This window comes from Phaethon aethereus, assembly GCF_964289735.1.
Source record: "Phaethon aethereus genome assembly, chromosome: 14".
NCBI lineage: Eukaryota > Metazoa > Chordata > Aves > Phaethontiformes > Phaethontidae > Phaethon > Phaethon aethereus.
Window position 1 is genome coordinate 19526508 of NC_138590.1, and position 26779 is coordinate 19553286.

At 43.4% G+C, this 26779-nt stretch overlaps 1 protein-coding gene across 2 annotated transcripts; it reads left to right on the forward strand.

Annotated features, from left to right (window-relative positions):
- Window positions 1-199: 199 nt before the first annotated feature.
- On the forward strand, window positions 200-26234 carry LOC309410005 (organic cation/carnitine transporter 2-like; the record flags this gene model as incomplete). 2 transcript variants are annotated; one of them, XM_082006317.1, is made up of 10 exons in its annotated part: window positions 200-592; window positions 9782-9885; window positions 12540-12694; window positions 14005-14176; window positions 15159-15285; window positions 19678-19778; window positions 22989-23203; window positions 24444-24626; window positions 25135-25270; window positions 25872-26234. In XM_082006317.1, 10 exons carry the CDS (start codon window positions 200-202, stop codon window positions 25957-25959), a joined length of 1674 nt encoding a protein of 557 aa, XP_081862443.1. In that variant the 3' UTR covers window positions 25960-26234. The 2 variants fall into 2 exon arrangements, with proteins under 2 accessions (XP_081862443.1, XP_081862444.1); XM_082006318.1 differs by having other exon boundaries at window positions 19684-19778; window positions 25135-26234.
- Window positions 26235-26779: the final 545 nt, after the last annotated feature.

A 26779-nucleotide genomic window follows, 5' to 3' on the forward strand; every position in this document is an offset into this window, starting at 1 on the left:
CTCGGGCCGGGACGTGGCAGCGGCGGCCGGCCCCACCTGAGGAGCCTCCGCCTGCAAACCCCACCCCCGGCCGCTCCCCCGCCGGCGAGGCCCAGCCCATGGCGAGGCGCTCGGCGGGCTGCGCGGCGGCTCGGGGCGGCCGCTTCCTGCCCGCGCCAGACGGGCCCGCAGGTAGCGGCGGCCGCAACTCGGCCGCGCCATGCGCGACTACGAGGAGGTGACCGCCTTCCTGGGCGAGTGGGGCCGCTTCCAGCGGCTCATCTTCTTCCTCCTCAGCGCCAGCATCGTCCCCAATGGCTTCAACGGGCTCTCCATCGTCTTCCTGGCCGGCACCCCCGAGCACCGGTGCACCGTGCCCCGCGGGGCCAACCTGAGCGGCGAGTGGCGCAACGCCAGCATCCCGCTGGAGCTGCGGGACGGGCGGGCGGCGCCGAGCCGCTGCCGCCGCTACCGCCTGGCCGCGCTCGCCAACTTCTCGGCGCTGGGGCTGCGGCCCGGCTCCGACGTGGAGCTGGGGTCGCTGGAGCAGGAGCCGTGCCTGGACGGCTGGGAGTACAGCCGCGATGTCTACCTCTCCACCATCGTCACCGAGGTGCGGGGGCGGCGGGGGGGGGGGGCGGCGGGAGCGCCCAGAGGTGTCTGGTTATCGTAGCACCGGCTTCTCCTGCAGCTTTCCCGTGGCCCGGGCATCGTCCTGCTGTTCAGTCTGGCATGCTAGATGTATTTGGAGATTTTCTGTTCGCGTCCACTTGCAAAAGTGGTCTCCAAATGCAGCGCGTTCCCTTAACGAGCGCATGTCTACCGTAACTGCTTGATGGGTTTCATCTGGTATCTGCAGCAGTGGCCTGGAGCAAGGGTCGGCACCGGGACAGCGGGTTCGGGTCGCTCGGTGGTTCAGAGACGCCTCTTTGAACTCGGGAGACCAAAAGGGTTTGTTGTTTCTTTCTCTTTAAAAAAAAAAAAAAAAAGGCGGTTGAAGTCACCCAGCGTTGTGCAAGGCACGGCGGTCGGCGAGCCCTGGGCTGATGCTCTGTCCAAAAGGACCCTGAACTTCGCTGTGTGCCCGCAGTGCCTCTGCTTCGGTCGTGCCTGCTGCCCCGCTCACCTGCCGGGACGGGTCCGGCTCTCGGCGGCTCGGATACACCCCTGGGGCCACGTCTGTGGCCAGGGCAGCCGAGCGAAGTTGAAGCTGTGCTGATTGTCCCTCTCGTTGCAGGGGGAAGCTGTGCAGACCCACAGGTGCTGGCTGACTTAAGATACAAGGAAGCAGATTTTTGAGGAGTACTTGGATTTCAGAATGTGTGTAAGCTTTTTCGGAAGGCTTACAAACCATTTGTACAGTCCCACTGCCTGTTTGTGGACAAGTTTTACAGAGCTAGAATATACTTGCCTTTATTCTTTGCTTTGCAAAATGAGTTTGATGGGTGTTCAGATAGTGATGGATGTGAGTACTTAATGGCCATAAGCTGATCTGAGCACAGAAATCTTCCTCGGGAGGAGGAGGGCTGGGGTGAGGAAGGGCGCATGGGGAGAGGAGCCATGGCAGCACAGGAAGGCATGGAAATGGTGACACTGGAGTTGTCAGAAACATCCTCTGAACATGCACAGCAGCAGGACCTTCACTGATTCTGACAAGTGGCACAAGGCATTGCCTCACCTGTTTCTAAAGAACTGCTCTCTGAGGAAGAGAGGAAGGCTGTTCTGAATTTCTAGACCCCGGCTGTTGCTAAAAAGCGCTGTTGTGAAAGGCTGAGGTGCTCTTAGGGCAACCTAAGGCAACTGGCATCTTCTCGGGGCGGTCCCGTTCACGGGTGAACGTGCGGGTTTTTTTCCGAGTGCCTTACTGTAGTGGCAGACGTGGCCTAGATATGGTGTCAGCTGGTACAAGTCTCTGGAGCTTCTTTGCTGAGCTTTGTCTCTGTGCAAATTAAAAAGTCTTGAGCTACCAGAGTATCGTCGAGGGGTCTTATAATCTATAAGAAACAGGAGCTGCTAACGTTTTGCTGTGGCTCGCCAGCAGCTCTGGCCCCTTCTCTGTATGGTTTGGCAGATGTTTTGTGTCTGTGGGAGGTAATGTTTGTCTGCCCAGACATCATGCACTGAGGCGGTATTTTTTTTCCTTTAATATTAATGCTTCTGAGGTAGTTTTGCAAGAGCTGTGGCCTTTCACATATTTGTAGGCTTTCAGTGTTGAACTTGTTTAATTTCTTGGCTTGGTGCTGCTGCTTTTATGATTCACTAATCTTGTGTTTGGTTGCATATCTCTAACTTGTTGAATAATCATGAGGACCTTTGTCCCAGATTTCTGTAGCTGACACTGGGAGGGGGAAGGGGGAATTTTTTTTTAAGAAGGCTTTTTGCTGAATCTCTCATGACTCTCTGGAGAAAGTCCTCATTTACGGTTCTGCTTTTCAGGGGAGACTTAAAACATTCAGTTCCCTCTCATTTGAAGAGACAGTTCCTTTTCTCACACAGACTAACAACAGAAGGTTTTTATTAGCCAGTCTGCAGTATTTAACCAGCTCCTGTGTAACAAAATCGCTTTCTGTTTTTTACTTCTTTAAATGCTGTATCTCAGGGGATGAGAAAAGCTTTACTTTGGCTCAAGAAGCCATCTGTGTCATTCCTCCATAAGTCCCATAAAAAAAGAGTGTAGGAGTAATAAAAGTTTGTGTGTGGTAGTAAAAGGAATAAAACCAGGGATAGTTAAGGGAGAATGCTACCTCCTCCTGCCAGTCATATCTGTGAAAGGCTAGTATCTGTTATGGGACTATACTGAATAACTGGGAATAGAATTGAGCAGTGGTGTTATTAAGAGCATGAGTGGACTAGAAATACGATATAATGAGAAGAGGTTAGATGATACAGCAGTCAAAACATTTTAGTCCATATGGGAGTCATTCTTACATACTGAAACATAAATAGACACTGAATTTTGTATACACATACTCATCCTCACCTTCTAAAAAGGTGTTCCACTGTTCCTCAATTTGAAGTCAGTTCAGTGCAGGTGGTGTACTCCAGAGAGTATGTTTTGTGCCTGTTGCGCTTTTAACAAGCGTCAGGGCCTGTTTGGTTTTTGGAGAGGAAGGATGTGCGTGGTGGGAATTGCCAAGTGTCCTGCGGCTCAGCGCAGGGCTGCTGCTCTGCCCTGTACGGGCATGCAGGGAGAGAAAGTTCTGGGCAAATATTAGTGCCCTGAGGTTTCCATTCCCTTTCCACCAGGGATTCAAGTGCCCTGCTGTGCTGTCACGCCTATGTCCGTGAAGATCAGGGGGTTATGCCAGACCTTCAGGGAACCAGTGGTGACATCTGGAATGACACAAATGGGTACTGTGGTACAGCTGTCGAACTAGAGGTTTTGATGTTCCCTCTTTGTTGGAAGACAGAGAGAACTGTATTGTTTTGCTTTACCAAAATAAAAACACAGGCTCATGCTAGACATTGCAATTTCCACAGGCTTTTCTAAGTGTGGAGCCAGCAGCTGAAGTGGAAATCAAGCCCCTGTCATCCAGGTTCAGCTCTGAACCCCTTCATTCATGTTAGTGCAGTGACCTCATAGATGAGAAGTCACTTCCATGATTCTTCATCTTTTAAAATCGGTGCATCCTCCTTCTTGATGTAGACTAAGATCTGCTTATTTTTCTGGCTGAAGTTCATATTGACTTCTCAGCTCCAGAAGCTGATACAGCTATGAAAAAAACTTGTAGCTGATTTGCAGGTACAAAATCTGAGTATTACTAGCCTTGTCAGAAGAGGGAAAAAAGCCTAGTTCTCACTTAATAAGTGAATATGAATGGCTGACAGATGTACAAAAATACTTCTAAAATGCTGAGATTTTCAAGGTGTGATTTAAGAAGCGCATAATGCAGGAGTCTCTTCAGAATTGTACTTAAAGACGTTTCTGACCTTGCAACAAAAAAAAGAGTATTATTAAAGAATGATAGGCCTGCCGTTGATACTGTTAAAATGGAAACAATGCTCATTTAGAGTTGTCGTGGACAATTACTGGTAAGGTGATCCCATTATGCTGTCTTTACTTGTAGATTAAAACTCAGCTCGTATTCCTCGGCTTCTGATGTCAGTGCCTCGTTTCCTTTTTCTCAAGCCATCTCAAAAAAGGTTTGTGGGGGAGAGTTAAATTTCTGCACTGGAATTATAAAATGTTTGGCACTTTCCAACATCTTCTATGCAAGTTTTACCTCTGTAAAAGTTTAAAACAACGACAAGGGAGAAATTGAGCAGAACGTATATTCTGTAGATGCAGACTTCTGTTTACATTTAGATAATAAGCTTTAACGTAACATCTATAGTTTCTAAGTACTTAGAATATACAAATTATTTTCAGAGGAAAGGGTGTGTAGTAACACTCATAGATCTCAATTAAGTAGAGAATATTTGTATGGGTATAAACAAGACCAGATTCTGAATTGAAGGTTGTAAGTATTCAGTTGTGAGACTGCGAGATTTTTTTTTTTTTAAGAACCTGCCTCTAGTTCTCTAGAGAGAAGTGATAGGAGAGAGTACAGAATATCGGATTAGCTTCAAAAATTCTTGCTAACATGTTGGTTTTTAAAAGAAAAATATTAGCACATGGGACTATCCCACTTCATTTTTCAGTTATGTATGTTATTCTTAGCAAGAGAAGAAAACAGTTTAAAAAAACAAACAAAAAAAACCCCCACCAAGATAAAGGAGTGGGAGCCCATGATATATTGTAGCTGTAAAAATTCCTTTTCCTGTAAGGCTCTTCATTATATAATAAGGGTGTAACTGAGTAAGGCTCTCAAAGTTTTTAGTATTTGTTGTAGTTCATCTGTGTTTAGGGTTCTAGTAATGGCATTAGGGAAGTGCGAGTGCTCCTGCAGTGGAACAGTTCTCTATAATCTGCGAAACATGCTTTTCCCCAAAGTGAGGTCCTGAATTACATTGTTGATGGCCTTGCAACTTTCCAAACATATTTGGTGGTGGTATATATTTGTGACACTGTATTGCAAGAACTTTTGATATTGGAAGAGCTCCCCTATAATTAGACTTGCAATTTCCATGTTATGATGCATTAAAAATATTGGGCAAATTCTGTGCTTAAATAGGATGGGCATCTTGTTATTAGCAGCTAGAATTTTGTTATTTCCTGTTTTGTCATCTCTCACAAGATGATATCATTGCAGTGGAAGTGAAGCAGGATGAGGGATCTGCATCGGTGTCTGGATGAGAGCCAGAGCCACTGCAGGATTTAGCGTTAGTAATTAAGGAAGTGCCAGCTCTCCTTTTGAGGCAAGTGGTATTCTGCAAATGCAGTGGATGCAGAGCCTGTGCGCGTGAAGTTACTCTTTACGCCTTAAGGTTTTGAAGTGCCTAGAGAACTCAGAGGAACCATACTTTATTATTTGTGATATGGCAGTATCTTCAGCTGGACTTGTGGTATCCTGTCTGCCTAAACTTGCCTTGCAATTTTTGTTTGATACTGTTATTTTATGCTTTGAATGTCATTCCACAGTTTGCAGTTTAAAAAATTCTTGGAGCCTGAATTTCGTTGTGATTGCAGTTTGTGTGAAAATTTTAGGGTGGTTTTCTCTTTGGATAGAGGTGTTATATTAATGTTCAGATTAATATTGGAAAGGTGTAAAATAGAACACAGGAAATACTAGCTAGCAAGACTGACATGCTTCTACGTGTGCCGCTTAGAGTAATTCTAGCTAAACCTCCAGTAAGACTTCTTGTGCAGGTTGTATCGTGATAAAAGGCTGGACGCTAATAAAATGTGGCTGGGGAGGGTCTTGTGTTTGGGGGAGGGAGGAGATCCGAGGGAGCAATTCAGGTTTTTTATTATTCTCGGTTTTGTAACTGGGCTTGTCTTGGAGTAAGGGATTTGGAGGTGTGGTTCCAGGTAGCTGACTTGCCCTGTAAGAGATGAAGCAGAACTTGGCAAGTGCTCTCCTAAAGAGATGCTTGAGTGATGACTGTAAATACCTAAAACTGTTTCATACTCTGGCCCCAAACCTGTGTGTGAGAAGTAACTGCTTCAGTCCCTCTCCCTTGTGGTGTGCCCCTACCTTCTCCCCCAAGCTGTCCACATTTTCTGGTGGTGTCCATAGCCTATCCTCTTTTCCCTGTCCCCTCTTCCCAGCCATCCTCACCAGCAGCCGGTATCAGCCAGGAATCCGTTATGGAGGTGCGTGTCTCGCCATGCAACTTGCCTCTGATGCATAAGTGATTATTGCTATTAGGTGGGAGGCTGCTGGTGAAGACATCACCCCAACCTGATGAATTGTTTGGCAAGTAGCGACAGCCCAAAGTATCTACAAGCTGTCTGAGTAAGAAGATAAGTTTAAACTCCAACAGAAGGATGTCTTCTTCCAAAGTTGTAATAAAATTGAGAATGCTTTGTGCCATCCCTTGAGCATTGGGTACCAGTGTTTAGGAGCTCGATGCTTTGCAACAGTTTGGAGCCTTGATACCTTGCTGAGGTTAACCTTATCTCATTCACTGGGGCAAAGGCCGTTACAGCTAGCAGGCTAACTCAAAGGCTACTAAGAAGTAAAAACAGCACATGATTTTAGAGCACTGGGTCACAGTATACTGTGTCCAAATAGCACTGCCAGCAGCAGAATTCAATCAGTAACTACTCCTGGGACACTCGCTCTTTGCGATGCTGGTCTTCTAACAGTGATGCTTCGGTGACTACTACTTGGGCAACGTACAGTTGAGGGAAGGGTCTGGTTGCAGAATGTTTCTGGAAGACTGATGCCATCATGGCTAACAGGCAATATAGTAGACCTTGTTGGTGAGTCATTAAAAAGTTGAAGACTTCAGCAGTCATTAAAACTTCAGTGAGTCATCAAAAAGTTGAAGACCCCAGCAGACTGGGGCAAGGAGGTAACAGACCTTAAAATCCCTTTGTCCTGATTGTTGTGCATCTGTGGAGTCTGTACATAACTGGTATTGCACAACCAAGGTAGTTTTCCCTTGGAAGTTTGATACCAAAGTTCACTTTGGTGCCTGGTTTAAGAGATCTTCAGTATAACAGCTCCTACCATTGCTTTTATAGAGTGGACAGAAAAACAAGCTGCTAATCATTGCCACATTTTAAGGACTGATACATTTCCACCTGCCAGTGCACGAAGGTTTTGGCAGAACAGTGCAAAGCATCTTAATACCATGTACTTTTCCAAGCAATGTCTCTACCTCAGTGGTCTGAAGAACATGTTTGTTACTGGGCACAAGCGTGCCAGTGTCTGGAAAGCCAAGTGTTGTGCAGCCTTGTGCCAAAGTACAGAGTGTAAGATAGATGAAAAGAGGCAGCTAACTCACAAAGCACCAGGTGATCAGCTGGAAAATAACGATTGATTTAGTAATGATAGACTATAAATCACCAAGCTAGATGTTTGGCTAGTGAGATTTTAGTCCTGTTATTAGAGATGTCTGGCTCCAGTAGCTGATACAGAGATAATTCTTTGTGAGTAGGCAAGTCTTTATTAATGCAGGATTTGTGCTGGGAATGATACTTATTTCCCTGCTGAGTGTCATCATATGAAGGCATATGATAATCACTGAAACCCTTGGCCTCTATAAATTTGATAATGATCATTTGCTGCATACTTCCAAGGTGCCAGATACATTTTGCTGAAGCTTCTTGACCTCTGTGGTTGTCACAGAATGGCTCCAACTTTCTCTGATCTATAATGAAGTACAGCTTTTGTTGAATAAATACCGATCTAATTATAAATGTTAATTACAGTTTTTGATCTAAATTGTATTTATAACTGTAGTAAGTTAAATCCCTTACATGAGTGATATAAATTTGTTAGCACATTAGAAAGCCACGATTCTGAAAGGAACTTTGGTGGTGATGCACGATTGGTGTTGGTAGGATTTGTCGGAGTGTTGCATTGAATGCTAGTGCCTGTGCTTCGGGTGGTGTGAGGCTGGAGAGGTTTGGGGAATAAGGCAACAATAGTGTTGAGGACTGATAGAAGGGGAGGTTCTTCAGACACAAAACTACAATCAGGTTTATCAAAGGAGAGGTTAAGAAATTACCTGAATACCGTGACAAATTGGGGAAAGGTGTGTTTTGTTTGCTCCCAAAACTAATAACGATGACATGAATTCATAAGATAGTCTAAGGGTTGGCAGCTAAAGTTAGCAAACACTCATGAGAGTGTAGCCTGTATGAATAAGTGTCATTTACCACTAGAAAAACTTCCAGTTCTAATTCAAAACTGGATGCTCTTCCATGACACAAGTGGTGGTTCAACTGAGTTTTGCCAGGGGGATCTGGGAGTGGAAGGCGATTGCTGGTGGTGGTCATTCAGTGCATGGCTTTTAGTGATCCCCCAGCCTTAAAACATGCACTAGGGTGTAGTTGTAGCGTGAGCTGTTAATAGACTGAGGGCTGAGAGATTCCTGGAGTCGAAGGCTTAATGCTAAGGAGACAGAGCTGGCAAACAAAGCAAAATGCTGGCGTTCCCGGGTGCGGGACCGGTGCGGAGGTGGATGGCGGATCTGGGACACGCAGCCGCTGCCGGGGCAGATTGTACAGAGTGTTCCAGTACAGATTTTAAAAAACTGAGAGGAAAACACACCATACTTAATTATTTGTAATTGTGGAGCGAGGGGGATTAATTATTGGGATCAGGGTGCATATTTTCTTTTCACTTCAACATTTTTAAGACAGATTAAAAACAAAAACCTTCCATCTCTAAAACATCAGAAGAGGCCCCGTGGGAGTTTCAATAACTAAGCTCAGGAGGGTTTTGGCCTCACATCAGAAGCACTGGTTGCCTCCAAATTCCTCTCCTGTGGGGCTGCAGCACCTCCTGCCCTCTGCCAGCAAGCTGCTGGGTGAGCGCGGGGAGAGCTCTGGGAACTCCTCCAGTCGCAGCATGGCCGTGAGGTAGGGCAGGAGGCATCCCTGCTGGGTTTTGTCCTTCTAATATTTACACACTTTTTTCCCCCCTAGATAACCAAAATAAAATTAAGACTCTTTCAATAATAGCTGTTGGTATAGATACAAAAATAACACGAGTGTTATTTCAAAAACATCAGACCGAAGTGGGTAAGACATTGGAAACTCTTGCAGTCTTAATAATAATTATCTTGTTTCCTTCTTCTCTTTTGTCTTCATTTTGGAAATCTTGGTTTGCTTGGTATATATTTCAATTTGTATTCAAAAGATTATAATTGATGTTAGTTAGGTTCCTAGTGAGGAGTGAACAGTCTCCAGTCTCTCTCAAAACCATGTTAAAATGTAATAAAGGAACAGGCATTTTTTTCTATAGTTCAATTTCTCTTAAATTAGAAATGTGAATTTTTCATGGCAAACTTTGCCACATGCCGAGAAATCAAGTTTGGGATCTGTCTCACTCCTTACAAAACCAGCAGAACTGCAGGAGTTTAAGGGGCTGCAGAGCCTTTGGATGGGACCTGAACCAAGCTCCTTCTGAAATTATTAGTTACCGTCCCTCATATGTGTGTAGGGGAAATAGCACAGCCGTCCCCTGGGTGAAGAAAGCCACATGGGTCACACCTGAAGGTAGTGCTGGGGCCTCAGCGGGATGGCTGCCGCGGTGGCTCGGCGGGGTGGCCTCTGCCCGCTGCTGCCCAGCATCCCTTCCCGTTATTTTCATGGAGCTGCATCTGTGCAGTAGGTTAGTTACTAATTTCTCTTGTGAAGGTTTTCTGTCCAAAGGGTCCGTCTTCATCTGGGTTCAGCCAAGACGTTTAGCAGGGAGGGGAAATCCTGTTTATTAGAAGACTTTAATGTTATCTCTCCCTGCAGTGGAATCTCGTATGTGACAACGACTGGAAGGGACCCCTGAGCACCTCCCTGTTCTTTGTGGGCGTCCTGCTCGGATCTTTCGTATCGGGACAGCTCTCAGACAAGTAAAGTATATACACCAGAGCTGCTGGCTCTTTGTTTGGTGCTGTTCTGTAAGCAATCCTTGTATGTGAAGTTTCCTGTAAATGTCTTTCTGCAACATGTCTTTGTTCTATGACCTGAATGTACACAGAGTGTATAGAATAAATGTCCTGAACTAGAACAGAATGTTATGAAGATTATTAGTGGGTGTTATCTTCATCTGTTCGGGTTTTTTCAGTGAAATCGCCTCTGGAGCAAACTTTTTATGCCAAAAAAACAGGTGTAGGAGATAAGTTTCATCTGGAAAAATCAGATCAATGACATTCTTTTCTAATTGCTTTGGACTATGTTCAGGGAGGTCTCGGAGGCTTGTTTTCCTTTTTTTGCGGTCAAATTTAAAATTCTGTTTTTAATAACACCCATAGTTTCTGAGCCTCAACATCAAATGAAGCATCTAAACCCAATGATCTGCATTTATGGAAGTTGCAAAGCATGAATGCTGTTCAGTTGTACTCCAGAGAAGCAAGGCTTTCTTGTTTATCAGTACAAACATTAAAAAAAAAAAAATGGAAGACACCATTATTTTTTGTCATGTTGACAGTTTGTTGGTTTTGGGGTTGTTTTTTTTTTTTTAAAGCTCAGTCTTTCTGATTCTCTCCCTGGGATTTGTTGTGCAACGCATTGTGTGCTGTCTTCCTGATTTCCAGAAAACAATAAGTGGGCCTCTAATTTGCTGAGTTTCTATTTCTTTAAAACATAGTCCCTATGCCACAAATCTTGTAGCATCATTCAGGGCCTTTGTGTGGTTTCCTGCTTATCAGGTTGGACCAATCTTGAGCTTGGAGGCAGTCATCCTTGAAAATCAAACAGCTCTCGTGGAATTCTCTCCAGAGCCATACGTCGTGGGTTTTCTCCAAGCAGGTCCCTGATCAGGCCCATGTTTGCTCTCCCTGTGATCCTGCTGTCTGCCTGGCTGCTCCCCTCACGATCCTGCGTTTCACCATCACACAGCCAGCAGCCGTGGCTGCTGCCGACCTTTACATCCCCAAAGAGTTCTCCCTTGTTCGCAAGCGTGAGGTCCAGCAGTGCCTCCGTGTCCTCAGTCATCTGCGTTAGGAAGTTGTCGTTGGTGCACTCCAGAAACCTCCTGGGTCTTGTCCTTCCAGCAGCTATTGGGATGGTTGAAGTCCCCCGTGATGGCTGGTGCCTTTGGACGCGAGGCTTCCCGTGGTTGTCTGAAGAAGGCCTCATTTACTTCTTCCTGATCAGGTGGTCTGCAGCGGTCACCCACAATGGTGCCAGCATTGGTCTGCCTGCTTATCCTGACCCATAAGCTCCAAGCTGACTCGTTGTCTGTCCCCAGGCAGAGCTCCATGCCTTCCAGTGGCTCTCCCGTGTGGGGGGTGATTTCCCCCTTTTGCCATGGGGAGTCTCCCACCACTTCATCCTGGTGCTGCTGCATCGGGTGCTTCATTCAAAAGAGCTCCCAGCCCCTTGTCTGCTACAAGGATGCTGAGTGTCTTCCATGGTGACTAACTGGCCGGTGAAGCAGGGACTGTTCTCCTGGTGCCAGAAGCCATGAGCTTACCACCTTCACCATCACGGAACTCTCTCCTGCAGCTCCTCCACGTGGTGACTCAGATCCTCACGAGGTGCCGTCGAGGAGGCCATCAGCACAGCTCATCCAGTTACTGTTGTAACCACTGAATTGCAGCTAGCTCGTGGTCAAGAGACCGAGTGCATCCAGCAGCCCCAAAAGTAGACCGCTCCAGCGAGACTGTACCCTGTGTTTTGCTGCTGCTGTCTGCCCATCTGGTACAAAGAGTCCTGCAGCGAGCCTGAGCCCCGCGCCCAGCCAGGCATGACTTTGAGATTGCCAAGATATTTTGCATGTTCAAGTAACAGTCCGTTCTTAACGCATTGTGATCTACCTGAGACTTGTGGCACCCAACTGTAGACCTCCTGGTCAAGTCTAACTTTGGAGCGGGGTTCTGCGAACCTGCACTCAGCAGATGCCCCGTCACAGGCTGCAAAGTCCGCTTGCAGTGTGGAGCTGCCCAGGCCAGGACGTCGGCACTGACTCTTATACAGCTTGACGGGTTGGGTTTAATTTAATTTATTTTCTGTTTTTTTAATACGTCATCAAAAGAATTGCTAGAATACCTTAAACTGGTTCCTTTTTTTACGGAGTGGAATGACGATTGCAGCGTGGGATCCCTTACTGATAACAGCATCTTAAAAACCTGAGTTTTGCCTCTCTTTTAGAAGCTTTCCTTATTTTTTTTCTAACATGCTGATCTGTGTCATGAACAGTGTGCTGCTTAGAGAAGAAGGCGCATTAATACTCTTGCATTTTTAAAAATTTGCTCCCGATGATTTGTCTCCCTGTTCATCCCATCAGTAAGAAAGGAATAGTATTCCAGCACGTACTTAAAGGCAACTTAACAAGCAGCCCTTGGACTATGATTTTCTCTTGGCCAGTGGATTTTTTTTTTTTAAAATGTATTTAGAATATTTGTGCCTGTGTGATATTGCCTGACCCTCTTCTTTTTGCAGATGTTTTATATCTCCCTAAGTATGCATAACGAGTAATCTTATTTTTCAGTTTCTGAATATTTCATTCATGCTGTTGTATAATCATCTCTTCTTTTTCTTTTCTTTAATCTGCCCATGGAAGGTTTGGCAGGAAGAACGTGCTGTTTGCAACTCTGGCAATGCAGACTGGCTTCAGCTTCGTACAGGTCTTCTCTACCAGCTGGGAGATGTTTTCGATGTTCTTTGTGCTGGTCGGCATGGGGCAGATATCTAACTACGTGGCAGCATTTGTTCTCGGTATGCAAGTCCTGCTGGGCACAGCATGCGTTCTTAGTCGTGTGCTTTTCCTGCTCCTTTTCGGTACTGGCTTAGGGTTGATTTGTTTTGCCAAGCAACACTATTAAGAGTGTTAAGAGTGTGTCCCTACCACACATGGATAACTCATGCTCTCCTTGGAAGTTTCCAGTTGATAGAAGTGCAATCTGAATTAAATCTGTGGTTTACCATCCTACAAAGGCAAAAAACTCAGAAATTGTTTATTTGAAACAAAATCTGTCTTCCTGTTGGAAAGATGAGATGTGCAAGACGTGATTTTTCAGGCATTTGTGTTGTCCATTTTGGGGCCTAAATGTCTGTTTGATGTAAAAACTTGTAAAAGAAAAAAAATCAAGTAAGTGTTACAAATTCTCCTTAAAACAACCTATAGTAAAAAATTAAATGACATTAATGATTCCTTTTTGGTATATTTTCAATTTAACTAAGATCATATTTGCTCAGATGGGAATGTGAATTACCTGATGAAACTGAGATTATTTTTTTTTTAATTAGTTTCTTTTTAAAATTAATATTATTTACAGCAGTCTCACTGTCCAAAGTACCAAATGTTGGCAAGAAATTCCTTTTGGGCCACAGAAGAACAGTGCAGCTGTGAAAGCAGTGTTTAGCTAACCTCACTGCAGACGTCCTGCTGCAACTTCTGTAATTTTCTTCGATTTCTGTGGAAATGAGGAAGATTATCTCTCTTACAAGGTCTCTTGATTTTTCAGGTCCCAAAGCGTTTCAAAGGGCAGCATTGGCCCCTGTTAGTGCATTAATTCCGCTATCAGTAGCCTGGCCTTTGTTAGTGACCCTCCATGTGTGTACACCAACAGACTGCAAGATTTTTGGCTAATAGTCCTTTAGAAGGTGATGCAGGAACCTAATTTAGGCACCTCTGAATTGTCCTTTAAAGAAGCTGGTCTGCCATGATGTGGGGAGGACCCTATAGAGATCAAGCTGAGGTTAAGTCTTGTGAATGTTTTGTAGTACGTCAGGTAGTTTTAGCTCCTCAAATAAAATGTGAGATTCTAAGAACATAGAATGATGGAAGTTTTAGCTACTTCAAGCTACAGAAATACTGTATGGCCCAGTTCTCTTATATTACTTGGGTGGATGCAGGATCACTGCATGAAGCAGATCTGTGGTGCCTCTAAAATCGGACGGCCGAGCACGCTGTGGTCTGTAACTCTCCAGTGCAGTGTGCTTCAAAGCCAATTGTTAGAGGTATTTTTGGTTATTTGGTTACTATTAAGTTGAAATACTAATCTTCGCTCTGTTGTTTTGAACAGGCACAGAAATTCTTGGCAAATCAATCCGTGTGCTGTTCTGCACGCTAGGCGTTTGCATATTTTATGCATTTGGCTACATGTTGCTGCCACTGTTTGCTTACTTCATCAGAGACTGGCGGATGCTGCTGCTGGCGCTCACTTTACCTGGGCTGCTCTGCATCCCACTGTGGTGGTGAGTATAACTAATTTAAAAGACTTTAGTCTTTAGAAAGTCCTGTCTGCAGATTTTTAAGATCCAGACTCCAAGCCAACCAGCCTGTACCAGTGAAATTCAGGAATGGGCAGGTGAAGAATGGATGTTGTGTCCTTTACTCTTCCCAGTCGTTTAGCTGCAAGTCCATAGCTTTGTGGGTGATTGGAGTCGTGCCTGAAAAGCCAATTCTTCATTTTCTGTAGCTTCTCTAAAATTAAGTGATGGCACATAAAAAAAAAAAAAAAAAGTCAGTAAAACTCATCCTTCTTCACCAACTGGAATCCGTGAGCTTATAAGAGTAGGCCTGAAATAAGGGCAGAATGAGAAACCCGTTGTCATGGGAAGCTGGGCAACGCTAGAGTGACATAGATACGACAAGCTACAAAACGGTACTTGCACGTCTGTGTGACTTCCGTGTTTTCTTCCATAGTTAATGAAATACTACTTTTAGGTGGCATGTAAAGTTTAAATAGTCCACATGGTGGTGGTGTTTCTTCACTTACGTGATTCCATCCAGTTTCTTACAAAGTTCAATGGCTCAGGTGAAGTCTACTTTCTGACTTGCCTTTATATGCAGTATTTACAGTTACTAATTTTATATGTGCTATTCTCTAAGGCTCTGCCTCTTCATGTACAGCATGCTGCTTGTGTATTCCCTTTTCTTTAAGGGAATTAATTTCTTTAATTAAACTGTTCTCCCGTTCTTTGAAGGTTTTGATTGCTCTTTTCTCTGAGTCATTGCTTATTTATTTAGTACTTCTAAAATCCACAAATGCATTTTAGTCTGTTCTTGTTCAGTATGCTAGTCTGCTCTTGTAAATCTGATTTCTATTGTCATTGCTCTAATTTCTGCAAGATGTGGCAAGTTTTGATGTCTTCATGCGTGAAACAATGTGTATTGGCACCTGCAGCAGCACTTCCTGTGGAAATGCAGGCTTGTTACTCTGAACCTTTTCTGCAGGGTCATTCCAGAATCTCCACGGTGGCTGATCTCCCAGGGAAGATTTCAAGAGGCAGAAGACATCATCCGAAAGGCTGCAAAAACTAATGGCATTACAGCCCCAGAAGTAATACTTGACCCTAGTGAGGTAAGATTCATTTAGCAGTCCAGTTGTTTGCTGGATGTATTAATGACCGTGTAAAGTGATTAATTTCCAGACAAATGAATTGAGTTATGCCTGCAGCGTGTTACATACTTCTTAGATGGGTAAAAGGTGATCCTTCTCCTGAAAAGCAGAATACCCTTTCCTTGCTTCATTAAGATTTGCAAAGCCCTTGCTGTCCCATTCCCACGGGAATGCCAGCACGCATTCGAATGCAAACATCTTTTTGATTCCATTTACAGCCACCTTTTTCCTTTTAAACCCTAGTTTTTGGGGGAAGGTAATGAATTTGAGGTACCTATTGCTTTGTGATCTAAATACTTGTGCAGAACAGGTTTCATGCTTGTGCACTTTAATATATTTCTATAAAAGTCATAACACAGGACTTCCTTCCTGGTGGCAGTGGAAGGAGTGTCATTCTAGTTCAGTTCCATATTCAACTCCAGTTGCTACTCCATGTTAGGGAGAGCAAAACTTGAGCTCCTCTCGGGTGGAGTAGCTAGCAGTATCTTCCCCATCCATTTCTTCCAACATACTGTTGTTTCCTCTAGGTATCCCCCTTTGTCTGAGCTGTTGGTGGCCTTAAGGTGTGGAAGCAGTTCCACACTCATTCAAACGTGACCTCCAAAAGTCAGACAGACAAACTGTTTGCATAATCCAGGAGAATGGGCACTGCTCTAGGCAGATCTGTAGAGTCTGTCTGGGCATTTGCCTGGTTGTGTTCCGGTTGACAATTGACATTGTCTTGTCATTTATGTGAAAATCCCTTGTATGATCACTTGCTTTACAAGGCCTCTGTATCAGGCTAAGGAAAATGGTTAGCCATTAAACGGTAGTGTGTTTGCTATTGAGATTGAAACAGCTTCACTTGCCTTGAAGTTAGCTGAGGTGCAAAGCAAGCTGTTTGTCCAGGCTTATTTGTAGATAGTGGGACAGACATTGTGGTCTTCCTGGAACAGAGTGAGAATGCCAGGAAAACCCCGACCTCCTCATGATAGCTTTTTCCCTGGATTTTCATTAGAACATGCTTTTTTCCTTTTTCCCGCCTGCCCCCTTCCTTCTCATGCTATAGGCATGAAAACTTGCCCATTGCCAGCACTGCAGCAGGAGAACAGAAAATAAGCTCTGGCTTCAACATCTGCTTAAGGTCACTGTCCCTGGAACCCTCTATATCCTGTTCTTAGAAAGAAATATTGACCTGTTTGCTATCCCTGGACGAGGCTGGATGACAAAGCAGCAGAAGGCAGGGGCAAGAGTAGGGGTGTTGCCCCAGGGAACACTGGATAAGGGGAAATGCTCATTTCTGCAGCAGGGTGGGCTGGCATACGCGGGGCTTATTTGCAGATAGATCGTTGCATGTCAGCTTTCAGAAAGACAGATTAACATTCTGACACTCCAAGGAAAATGAGCTCAATTTGCGGGAGCTGTTTAAATGCAGAACTTCTGTCTGTTTTCTTTTTAAAGTTAAAGTAATGCTGTGACCAAAAAATCTGCAAAACTTTTCTTCCATCAGTGGTCTGTTTACGCTGTTCTTCTGTCTGCTTTCTGAAGAGCTGTAAAGCAAAGGCTCGCAGCCTCTCTTGAATTTTTAGGAAGCATGTTTACACTGCAGAGAGGTTCTCAGAAATCCGGCTGGCCCTGAGCCCTTGTGCAGTTGGAACATGACTTCTGGATGGAGGAGCAACCGAAGCTCATGCTTGGAGCATTTCTCGAGCCCGTGCAGCCGGAGAGCAGCACCTGCAAAAATCCAGAGATTTCAAAACCAGTTAGGCTCCAGTAGGTGACTAGTTGCAAACAAGCTGCAGAGCACAAATAGGGCCTGGTTCGCTGAATTACCCCATATGAGGGGGATTGAAATTAAACCTATCATCCAAACATTTCTAATCACCCTTTTGCCCTCCCTGCCCTTCTCATAGCTTCTTGTTCTACCCTGTCCTGTTAAGGATTATATTGTCTGCTTATCCAGCCCCTAAAAGGCAGAGTCCTTTTTTCTCATCAACTGTGACTCTCTGAATTTTACTGTTCCTGGTTTTGTTTTGTGGTTTGTTTTCTTTCTCCTTTTTTTGTTTCCTGTATGCTGGTTTCTTGGCAACAAATAGTGGCAAAACTGGAGAGTACTTAGGAAAGATCATGTGATTTATGAGAAAGGGCTGGGAGCTGTAAAGCTGCCTGCAGTTCGTGTGGCGAGAGGCTTGGCTTCAGGCAGAGTGAAAGCTGTCAAATGTAAAGAACTGTTTGCCTTTTGTAGAAAATGAAGATTTCTGAAAGCAAATTCACTGAAGTTTGGCGTGCACGAGCATCAAACCGCTATTTTATCCTCCAGGTCTTCAGACCAAAATATCACCCAGAAAGAATTTTCACCTGACTGCAGGAGTTACATAAACTTTACGTTCCCATTAGCTCAGATGCAGTTTACAAGACATTGAGGAGATAGCTCTTGTCCCTCAACTCACAATATACATTAAGGGCCCCAAATTGGTGTCCAGCTACAAGCTGGCCAAAAGAAACATCACTAACTGAATAGGGAAGAGAGGTTGATGAGGAATTAAGTTAAACTAATGGTTGCTTTTGTCTCTCTGTTGCTCTGTTGTGTCCTGCAATACATCCAGCTACTTCTGCCAGAACAGCCTGATGTTTTGGGGAAAAAAGTATTCTAAGTTGAATTAACACACAGTAGAGGATGGTATATTAGGCCAGGCAGAAAGAATTCAGAACAGTTCAAAGTAGTGAGTAATTGCACTATTTTGAAGCTACAATCATAGTTTACTTTTATTGATAACCATTTGCACATACCATGAAGGAGTACACAGTGCCAACAAAAGGCTTTCAGTCTTCAAAAATATTAAAATGTAATTTGACATTCTCGGGTCATGCTGACTTACAAAGATTACTTCCTCCCTTGATTTTTTAACAGTTTATTGTGATTGCACGCAATAGAGGTCTGTCAGGCAAAAGCAATTCTAGTTGTGGAAAGACAAGTCTTCATTTAAATATTGTGAGGTGTCTTGGCAGCTTACAATTCAAAAAGTGTCAAAATTAAACATATTTCAGTATTGCCTTTTTTCATTTGATAATTTTGAGCTACTAAGGTGCATGCTTCATTTCTTTCCTCATTAGTTTTCCAACTGTTAATAGAGTCACAGGTTCAGATAGATATAAAATGTCCTAACAGAAAAAAGAATCTGTGTGGAAGATTGTAAGATCAAAATCTTTTTTAATGTAAGACTGTTAAAAATACCATTAAATTGATGAGTAAGTAGCTTGTGATAAATCCTGAAAACATACTATTTTTTGCAATAACAAAAATAGGACATGTCTAGAAGACTGGTTCCTCAGCTATATTGTGGTGTTTTATCAGAGTTGATAGTTTTAATCAATGGAACTTGTCCTCTTATATGACCTTTTGCATATTTTGAAAAAATCTCTCCCTTGTTACTCCTTGTTAGGGGTCTAAATTAAAGTCCTAAATAAAAAACCCCCAAACTTAATTTTTTCCTTTTTCACAATTTTACCGAGCATAAAACTTGTTTGCATGCTTCATGGATTGTCTTTGCATTGTTTACATGGAAGTGCTTTTATTTTGAGGAGCTGGAAAGCTTTATGGGGAAAGGAGAAGTGTGTTGTCTTTTTGCTTGTATTCTTAGACAAAGATCTCAAAAACAGGCTAGATAATGATGGGGACTCTTCAGCTCATTAGCCAGTTTGTCTCAGTTTAAATACATTAATGTTAGGTCCAGCGTGAGGAGTCATTTACTAAATCTGTCCTGCTGCAGTTTAATCTTTTTATTTCTTGCCTTGTCTGCAGTGGACATAGAGGACAGCTTATCTCTTTCTTTTTTTTTTTTTTTTTTTTGGCTAGTCTTTGAAGACCATTCTTGGTCTTTTAAGACGCTCTCAGTCTTCTGGCCCTTTAGGCTAAATAAATGTTCTAGTTTTACAGATCACGTTTTTCCAATGTCTCATCATACTTGTTGCTTTCTTCTTGTCTGGCTGCATTTGATTTGCATGATCTTCAAGGTGCAGCGCTCAAAACGTAAGAACCCTGCCAGTAGCGATACACAAATCATGAATTAATGCTGTTGCTCTAATTCGTGTATACAAGGAACAATAAGCAGTTGCTGTGTGAAGCCTGAGGCAGAGAAAATGATTACTAATTTCAGCCTAAATTTTAAGTGACTTTAAATTAGGGAGGAGCAACTACTTTCACAGGTAGTTGGCTCCTATGGCTTATACGTGTTTGGTTAAAAGTAAGGTACCTGTTTCAGCTCTGCAGCATATCAAAATACTGATGTATGAGTTGGGGGGAACTTATTTTCACAATAATTCTGCTTTCAGGAAGTTAATGTTCCCATGGGTTGGTTTGTTTGTTTTTTCCAGCTGCAAGATTTCAATTCCCAGAAGCAACAGACGTACACCATTTTGGATCTAATGAAAACTCGAAATATCCTAACTATCACAATTATGTCAGTGATTCTTTGGTAAGCAAGTGTGGTTCAGGGGTACGTAAGCACAAAAGCAGCAAAACAGTTAAAAACCGCTCTTTGAACATTAAGGATTCTGAAGAGATCTGCACAAAAAACGACTTGCTGGCTGAAGCACCAAAATCCTGGTTACATAGGTTCTTCATTTCAGTAACAGCCTAGGAACACATCTGGATTGATATTTCTTTCTGAAGCAGTCAGGCGTGTCCTGAACTGAGCAAGACTCAGATCAGCTGGCAGTGATGCGTGGGAATCCTGCCTGATGTTGGGCCTTGGGGAACCCTCATCTGACTGTAACAAAGTCTTTTAAGAGGAATGAGTCATGCCCTGTCCCCCAGTCAGAGAACTACTGCCCAGGGTCTGAACACAGCAGTGCCTGACTTGTGGGGAGAATCTTCCCACCTCTTTTGTATCGTCTCTTAGAGGGATGAAGCTGCCTTTGAAGTTCTAATCTGAGATTTCCCAAGACTTTCCTGCTAGCTACTCTGTCTGCCTGCCATCTTCAGCTTGGTTTTGCACTAGTTGAAGTCATACTTTATGCTCAATTTGATTAATGGTTGTCATTTTCTTTTACTGAAAATCTCAATGAAGTTGTAATTGCTCAGAAGAGAGAGAATGGAGAGGGTAATGTAGAGCTTGCCGGAGGCTATAAAAGTGAGGTTTAATTAGTGCGTGTACCTACAGTGTCCTAACCAAGAAGGTCCATGAAGTGCTTTGGAGCTAAGTCTTATTTGCTGCCTTACTGAACAATGTTCCTGTGCTTTAGTGAGACAAAGCCTGGGAGTTCAGTTCACAAAAAAAAAAAACCCTGACGTGGCTTTTTCGGTCAAAGAATGGCTTGGCCAGATTTAAGCCAGATTCCCTTGCCCATCACTAAGCACAGTGCTACAAACACACTGAGAAAGGAACCTGAGCAGAAAACAGCTCAAAAAAGCAGTCATGTTGGTTCTTTGCAGAAATGTCAATACAGTTTCCATATGCTGTTGTCTTACCTCCAAGTCAATTGCTGACTCCCACCTTTAATTGGAAGTGAGCTAGAGAATTGAGACTGCCCTACTTCTAATCTGCATGGAGCAGGTTGGTAGCGAGTTCCTAGGCACAGCTGATTTTGCATGTGTGGCTGTAGAAATCAAATGCTGCAAAACCTGTTTGAACAGCATTTCTGGTAGGACAAAGGATCTGAGAGAAACAGAGTGACGTGGTAGTATGTAATTCATTGCATATGCTGAAGGCCTTTTTACCAGATGACAAATGAAGTTTTATGATAGGCAGGAAGAGTCAAACATGTGCAAACTGACTTACACAATCTTCCCTCCTCTTGCAGAAAAGTATTCGGTTGATTTGGGCAATTTTTCCACCATTTTTGCTTTGCATGTCAGTTGCCTAACCTCCTTTTAATTAATTCCCCAAAATATAAAGCATCCTGTGCTGACTCACAGCAACGTTTTCCAACCCATAGTATACCCATAGTATATTCTGCATTACGAATTGAAAGATCTCGTAAAAGAAGCTCTTTAAAAGAGGATGGTCGCATATAGCGGTGTGTCACCTTTACATATTGCTGAGTGTTTTGTTAATTTTGAGTAAGTAGCAGGCCTTTAAATTAATCCCTTTGCTGGGTTTGCATCAGGGAGGAGGAAGTTTGGCTTCTTGTCACCCTGGGATGTGTAAATACCCCTAAAGTTTTCCTAGAAAATGTATAACTGTATCAAGGTTTGCCAATCTGATAAGCTAAGGCAAACCGCTACTGAAAGTGAATCCCAGCAAGCACAGTTTGTTGTATATAAAAATAACTCCTAGGAGCACAGGGCTGGGCGTGTTGCACAGCATCGTGGAAAACACCGCGTAACTGCTTTTGAGAAGAATAGCTTTAGCTGGCAGGGCACACGCAGCAGCGGGGGGGTTACCCTCAGCTGTATGACTTCATACCTTCCCAGGTACACTAGACAACTTATTTTAAGCAACTGGACCGTGAATGCCCTTCCCATGTGAAATGAGGAGGAGGAAGAGCTAATCTTTTGTCAGTGATCACTCCGTGCTGCACAGCAATTTTGCTCCAGGCTTGTTACAACAAATGCTGAAGCAGATGAAGCGCCGAGTGCTCCGTTCCTCGCCGCTACACCTGGACGCATCGATCCAGTGCCCATTATTTCCTTGTTTACCACGTGTTACTTGTTGGTGAAGCATAACCGTTCCCTTCCCAGCATCTCCCAAGACACGACAGGATTTGTCTCCAAGGCCAGTTGTGTGTTTCCCTTGATCACGTGGAAGCCAGCTGTCATTGGCAGTGGTGTGGCTAAGATGGCAGTGTTCCTGGCCACCAAGCTCTGTCCTGCTACACTGACCACCCCAGGCATGCAAACGTGACTTGGATGCTGCCCAGCCAGCTTGGGGCATGGCAGAGAAAATCTGAGATTGTTTTGGTCTGCCAGGATGCCATGCTCCTCCTTTCTGACTTTATACACGAAGCGTGGAGGGTAATGACCCAGGAACAATGTTGTCCACCCAGAGCTCCCTGGTAAACATAACAAAAAGCTCCTGTAGGCCTCAGCAGCAGTGAAATTCAGTACTCCAGACTTTCAGGCTAAGGCTATAACTACTAGTAATAGGAGCTGCTGTATCAACTGCATTGGGAATAATCATCACTCATCTCCCAGGGGTGACCTGAAATACAGAGGCATACGTGAGAAATAGCCAGCCTCTCTCCCTCAGCATGGCTAGCAGAGATCAATGAGGTGTCTAAAAGTGACAACCAGAGCTTCCTTGCAAGGTTTGCACGAGATGGGATGGACAGTTGCAAAGTCATGCAATGGCATCAGGAAAGAAGTATGACCACTATAGCTGCAGGACCATCCAGCGCTGGTGGGCTCATAGGCCTGTGCCTCAGCAAGGTGAAGAACAGCTCTGAAGTTAGCCATTATGTTAATACTGAATAGGATTTTTATTTTTAAAAATACATATATTTTTCATTCCTTGAATTCAAGAGAAACTTGAAAGATAAAAAGCATCAGCACTGTGTAATTGTTACTTTGCTGTTTCTGAAGTCAGCACTTAAGATGCTTCAGAGTTGAAAGAATCTGGTGGATGCTGAATTTGCCTTACAGTAGAGAACTTCTGAATCCTGTGCTTAACAGAGATGTAAAGAGGTTCATGACAACCTCAAGAAGAAGAGAAATTTGTCTAATCCTGTTATTCTGCTTCTTTCAGGATGATAATATCTGTTGGTTATTTTGGACTTTCTCTTGACACACCTAACTTGCACGGAGACGTCTATGTGAACTGCTTCCTCTCAGCAGTGATTGAAGTTCCAGCCTACGTTATTTCCTGGCTGCTGCTTCGAAACCTCCCTCGACGGTATTCAATGGCTGCTGCGTTATTCTTGGGAGGCTGTGTTCTTCTCTTCATTCAACTGGTGCCTTCACGTATGGAATCGTTAGTTGATCTCAAATATGTGTCATAGGTGAAGTGCAGTACCATGCACTGGGCAGATGTGGAGGAAAAGTGTCCTGAGGGGACTAAATAGAGATGTTACTCATTCCGTATCTTTGCCCCTCTTCGTTGGTTCTCAGTGCTGCTGCACAGGGAGCTCGCACAACATGTCAATTCAGATGCGTTTTTAAAGCTGGGTCATCGGCTTTGTGGTCTGTTGGGATCACCTCGGTAGTCCAGTCTGGCCTTAATGTACAACCCTGGCAAGGTGCCCTGGTAAGATCCAAGTGTAAAACCAGGACTAGACCAACCAGAATTTGGTAAGCGGCAGTTACTAGGAGGCTGCGGAACTTACTTCCTAAACAGCTGTAAATGACTGTCTCTGTGGCTTGTTTAAACAGTTACATTTGAGGGAGTCATTGTGGAAGCATTTTTGCCAATCAAAATGACTTTTTGATAAGCAAAAATGCTTGTACTGAATTAGAGTTGATAATTAAAATAATGTTTGGCAACTGGAAAGAAGGACAAAATACCATTTATTGGATATCAAACCATATATATCTTTAGCCAGTTAGATTAAGAGGGTTATGGACTCTTACTGGTAACGATGTTGAACATGGGGGGGAGGTGGTGTTGCTTAACACTTGTTTACATATCAAAGAATAAACAAAAGAGGATGCACAAGAAGTGTCTTCTTACAGTGTACAGGTAATGCACATGTTGCACTCTCTTTCTCCAGTCCTTTGAGTCAGTTGGACACTGATACGATCTGTTTTGATTTTCAAATCTAACTGTTCCACTTAAAGCCAACTCAGCTTCCTATAATTAAATTACTGACTTGTAGCTAGGAACATTAATGAGAAACCAGAGCAGGAAACAAAACATAACTTGTTTTAAATGTTTAACTTTGTTCACTTTATTAAAAACTGGTGTATAGCATTGTTTGCAATAACAGAGACCTGGCCTCTGAAATCTGAGAGGACCTCTCCAGTTCTTGCTCCGTTCTCCTTATTTTTTGCTTAGCAGGAAGCCCCATGCTCAAGAGGAAATGAAAATGTTGAGTCCTAGCAACTTAGAAAAAAAAAAAAACGTTGCCCATGCCCATGCTTGTAAAGGGGAAAAAAAAGACACCAGATGCTGAAATTAATTAGTCAGAAGTTATACAAACACAATGGAATTAAGGGAATGAATTGTCAGAGCCTTATTGAAGTCCTTACTGCATTTTGATTTCAGATATCCGTGCGCTATCTGTTCTGCTGGTGATGTTAGGGAAATTTGGGATCACGTCTGCCTTTTCAATGGTTTATGTTTACACGGCTGAGCTCTACCCAACAGTAGTGAGAAACATGGGAGTCGGAGCAAGTTCCATGGCCTCTAGACTGGGCAGCATCCTCTCGCCTTACTTCGTTTACCTCGGTAAGTTAACTAGCATGTGCGATGCTGGCGCTTAGAAATAAATGCTTTTTACCCAGATCAGTGTCCTGCCTCTGTGGGTTGTTGGGCCTTTCTGTTGTTCTCTGTTTCCAGGTCCAGATGTCCTGTGAAACTGCAGGTAAAAATGGGCTTTCAGCATGTCTGAGGGATGATCATAACGTAAAGGAATTGTGTTTTGTGCCCTGTTGAAGAGATGCTCACAATCTTATTGACTCAGTGGTGACAGGACTTGTAGCTGTCGTTTCCCAGTCTCTTGAGTTCCTAAAACCACATTTATAACAATATATGCTTTGAATGTCAGACTGTGAGGGGGATTGGTTTGATAATTTTTTTTATTTTATTATACTTTTTTGTTTGTTTGTTTGTTTACTGAAAGCATAAATCTTGCACAGATAAAGCCCTTTACCGAGGTACAAACATCAGACACTTGGAGCTGATACCAATTTTGGGTTTTGGGTTTGGTTTGGGTGGTTTTTTTGTATTATGCCAGGTGCCTATGATCGATTCCTGCCTTACATCCTGATGGGGAGCCTGACTGTGCTGTCAGGAATTCTGACTTTATTTCTGCCGGAAAGCTACGGTATGCCTCTCCCAGACACAATTGAGCAAATGCTGTTGGTGAAAGGGTAAGTGTCACCTACAGATCTTAACAGACCTGTTCTCTGCTCTGAGGAGTGGACTTGCCTAGGTATTGTCGGAGGGGCTGGTTCCAGTAGTGTAGTTAGTGCTCTGTTGAAGATGTAAGAGGTTGGCTGGAATTCTGGTCCCTCTTCCCAAGTGTGTATGTTTGTATGTACATCTCTTGGCTCCAAATTTATCATTTTACTCTGAGGACTGAACAAAAGTACACGAGGAACGCATTTGTAAAAGTGTATTGCTTTATAAAGGTATAGGAACATTTTGTGTTATAATCTATCTTTCTAGGTTCTGAAAGTCATGTAAAGTACTGGTGAAGGGCTGAACTCTTCCAGTTTTGTTCAACTGACCTAAAAAGGTATTGAGAGCGTTGGGCCTTTTGCCACGTCTCTGGCTGGAGAGGGCACATAAGCACACCCTGGTGTAAGAAAGGGACCTGTCCAACTGAAGTCAACAGGATATTAAAATTAGGAGGCTGTAATGTCAAGAAGGGCTCAGAATAGTAAAGATTTTTTTTTCTCTGTTCTCTCATCTATTTTTTTAAGTTATTTTCTTTTTTCTTTCTTTTCTCTTCCCCCCCACCCCCCCCAGATTAGAATACAGGCCTGCATCTAGTAGCACGAGGGATTCCAAGGAGGAAGAAGAAAATCCAGAGATTTTTAAAAGCACAGCTTTTTGATGGAACTCCTGTGTACTTCCCGATGGACTGAAAGTTAAATGGACTTTTCTTCTAAAATTCACTCTAGACAGGGCTAGTGGCAACACTTTGTTTCCTGTAATTTTAACCTTATTTATTAATTTAAACACTGTGTTCCTTACATTCTCTTTTTATATGAGCGTAAATACTGTATAGCCTTCAATGAGATTTTTCAGTCACAGTTGTTTTAACGCAGTAGTACCATGGAACAGTATCTGATCAATCCTTTGTAACTTTAAGTGTATAGTTCAGCTGAAAGATACTTGAAAATGAGTTCAAGGGCTGGCAGGGTACCTGGAATCCTCAGTGAACCTTCTGCAGAGCTAACGCACATTAAGGAGTAAAAATGGCCAGAAAAAGCTGCTAATTGGTTTTGATTCCTTGACTTCTGTCTCTGGACAGGAAACTTATTTATTATAGTGAAGGTTATGAGAACATGCCTCTCTGATCTTACTCAAATGACTTTGCACATGCTGAGTTTGTTACCAAATTCAGAAAGATGCCAAGAAAGATTTTGAGAATTAATTCTAACTTGGTATGTTTTAACTTAACATAGATTGAAAGGGTTGTCTTGCACAAAGAATTTGTAGCACTGAAGTTTTGCTCACAAAATTCACTTGATTCCAGTGCTGGTTTTCAACTGTACCTGTATGGTGAAGCTGTTTACATCTGACCCTGGATGTGGCCTGCTTCCAGGCTGTGTTTAGTTTAAATGATGCAAAAGGTTTCATCTGTGGGTGGAGGGAGCGGTGTTAATTTGGGGTTCTTCCCTTTTGATGTGGGGCGGAAGTTTTATGTCTAA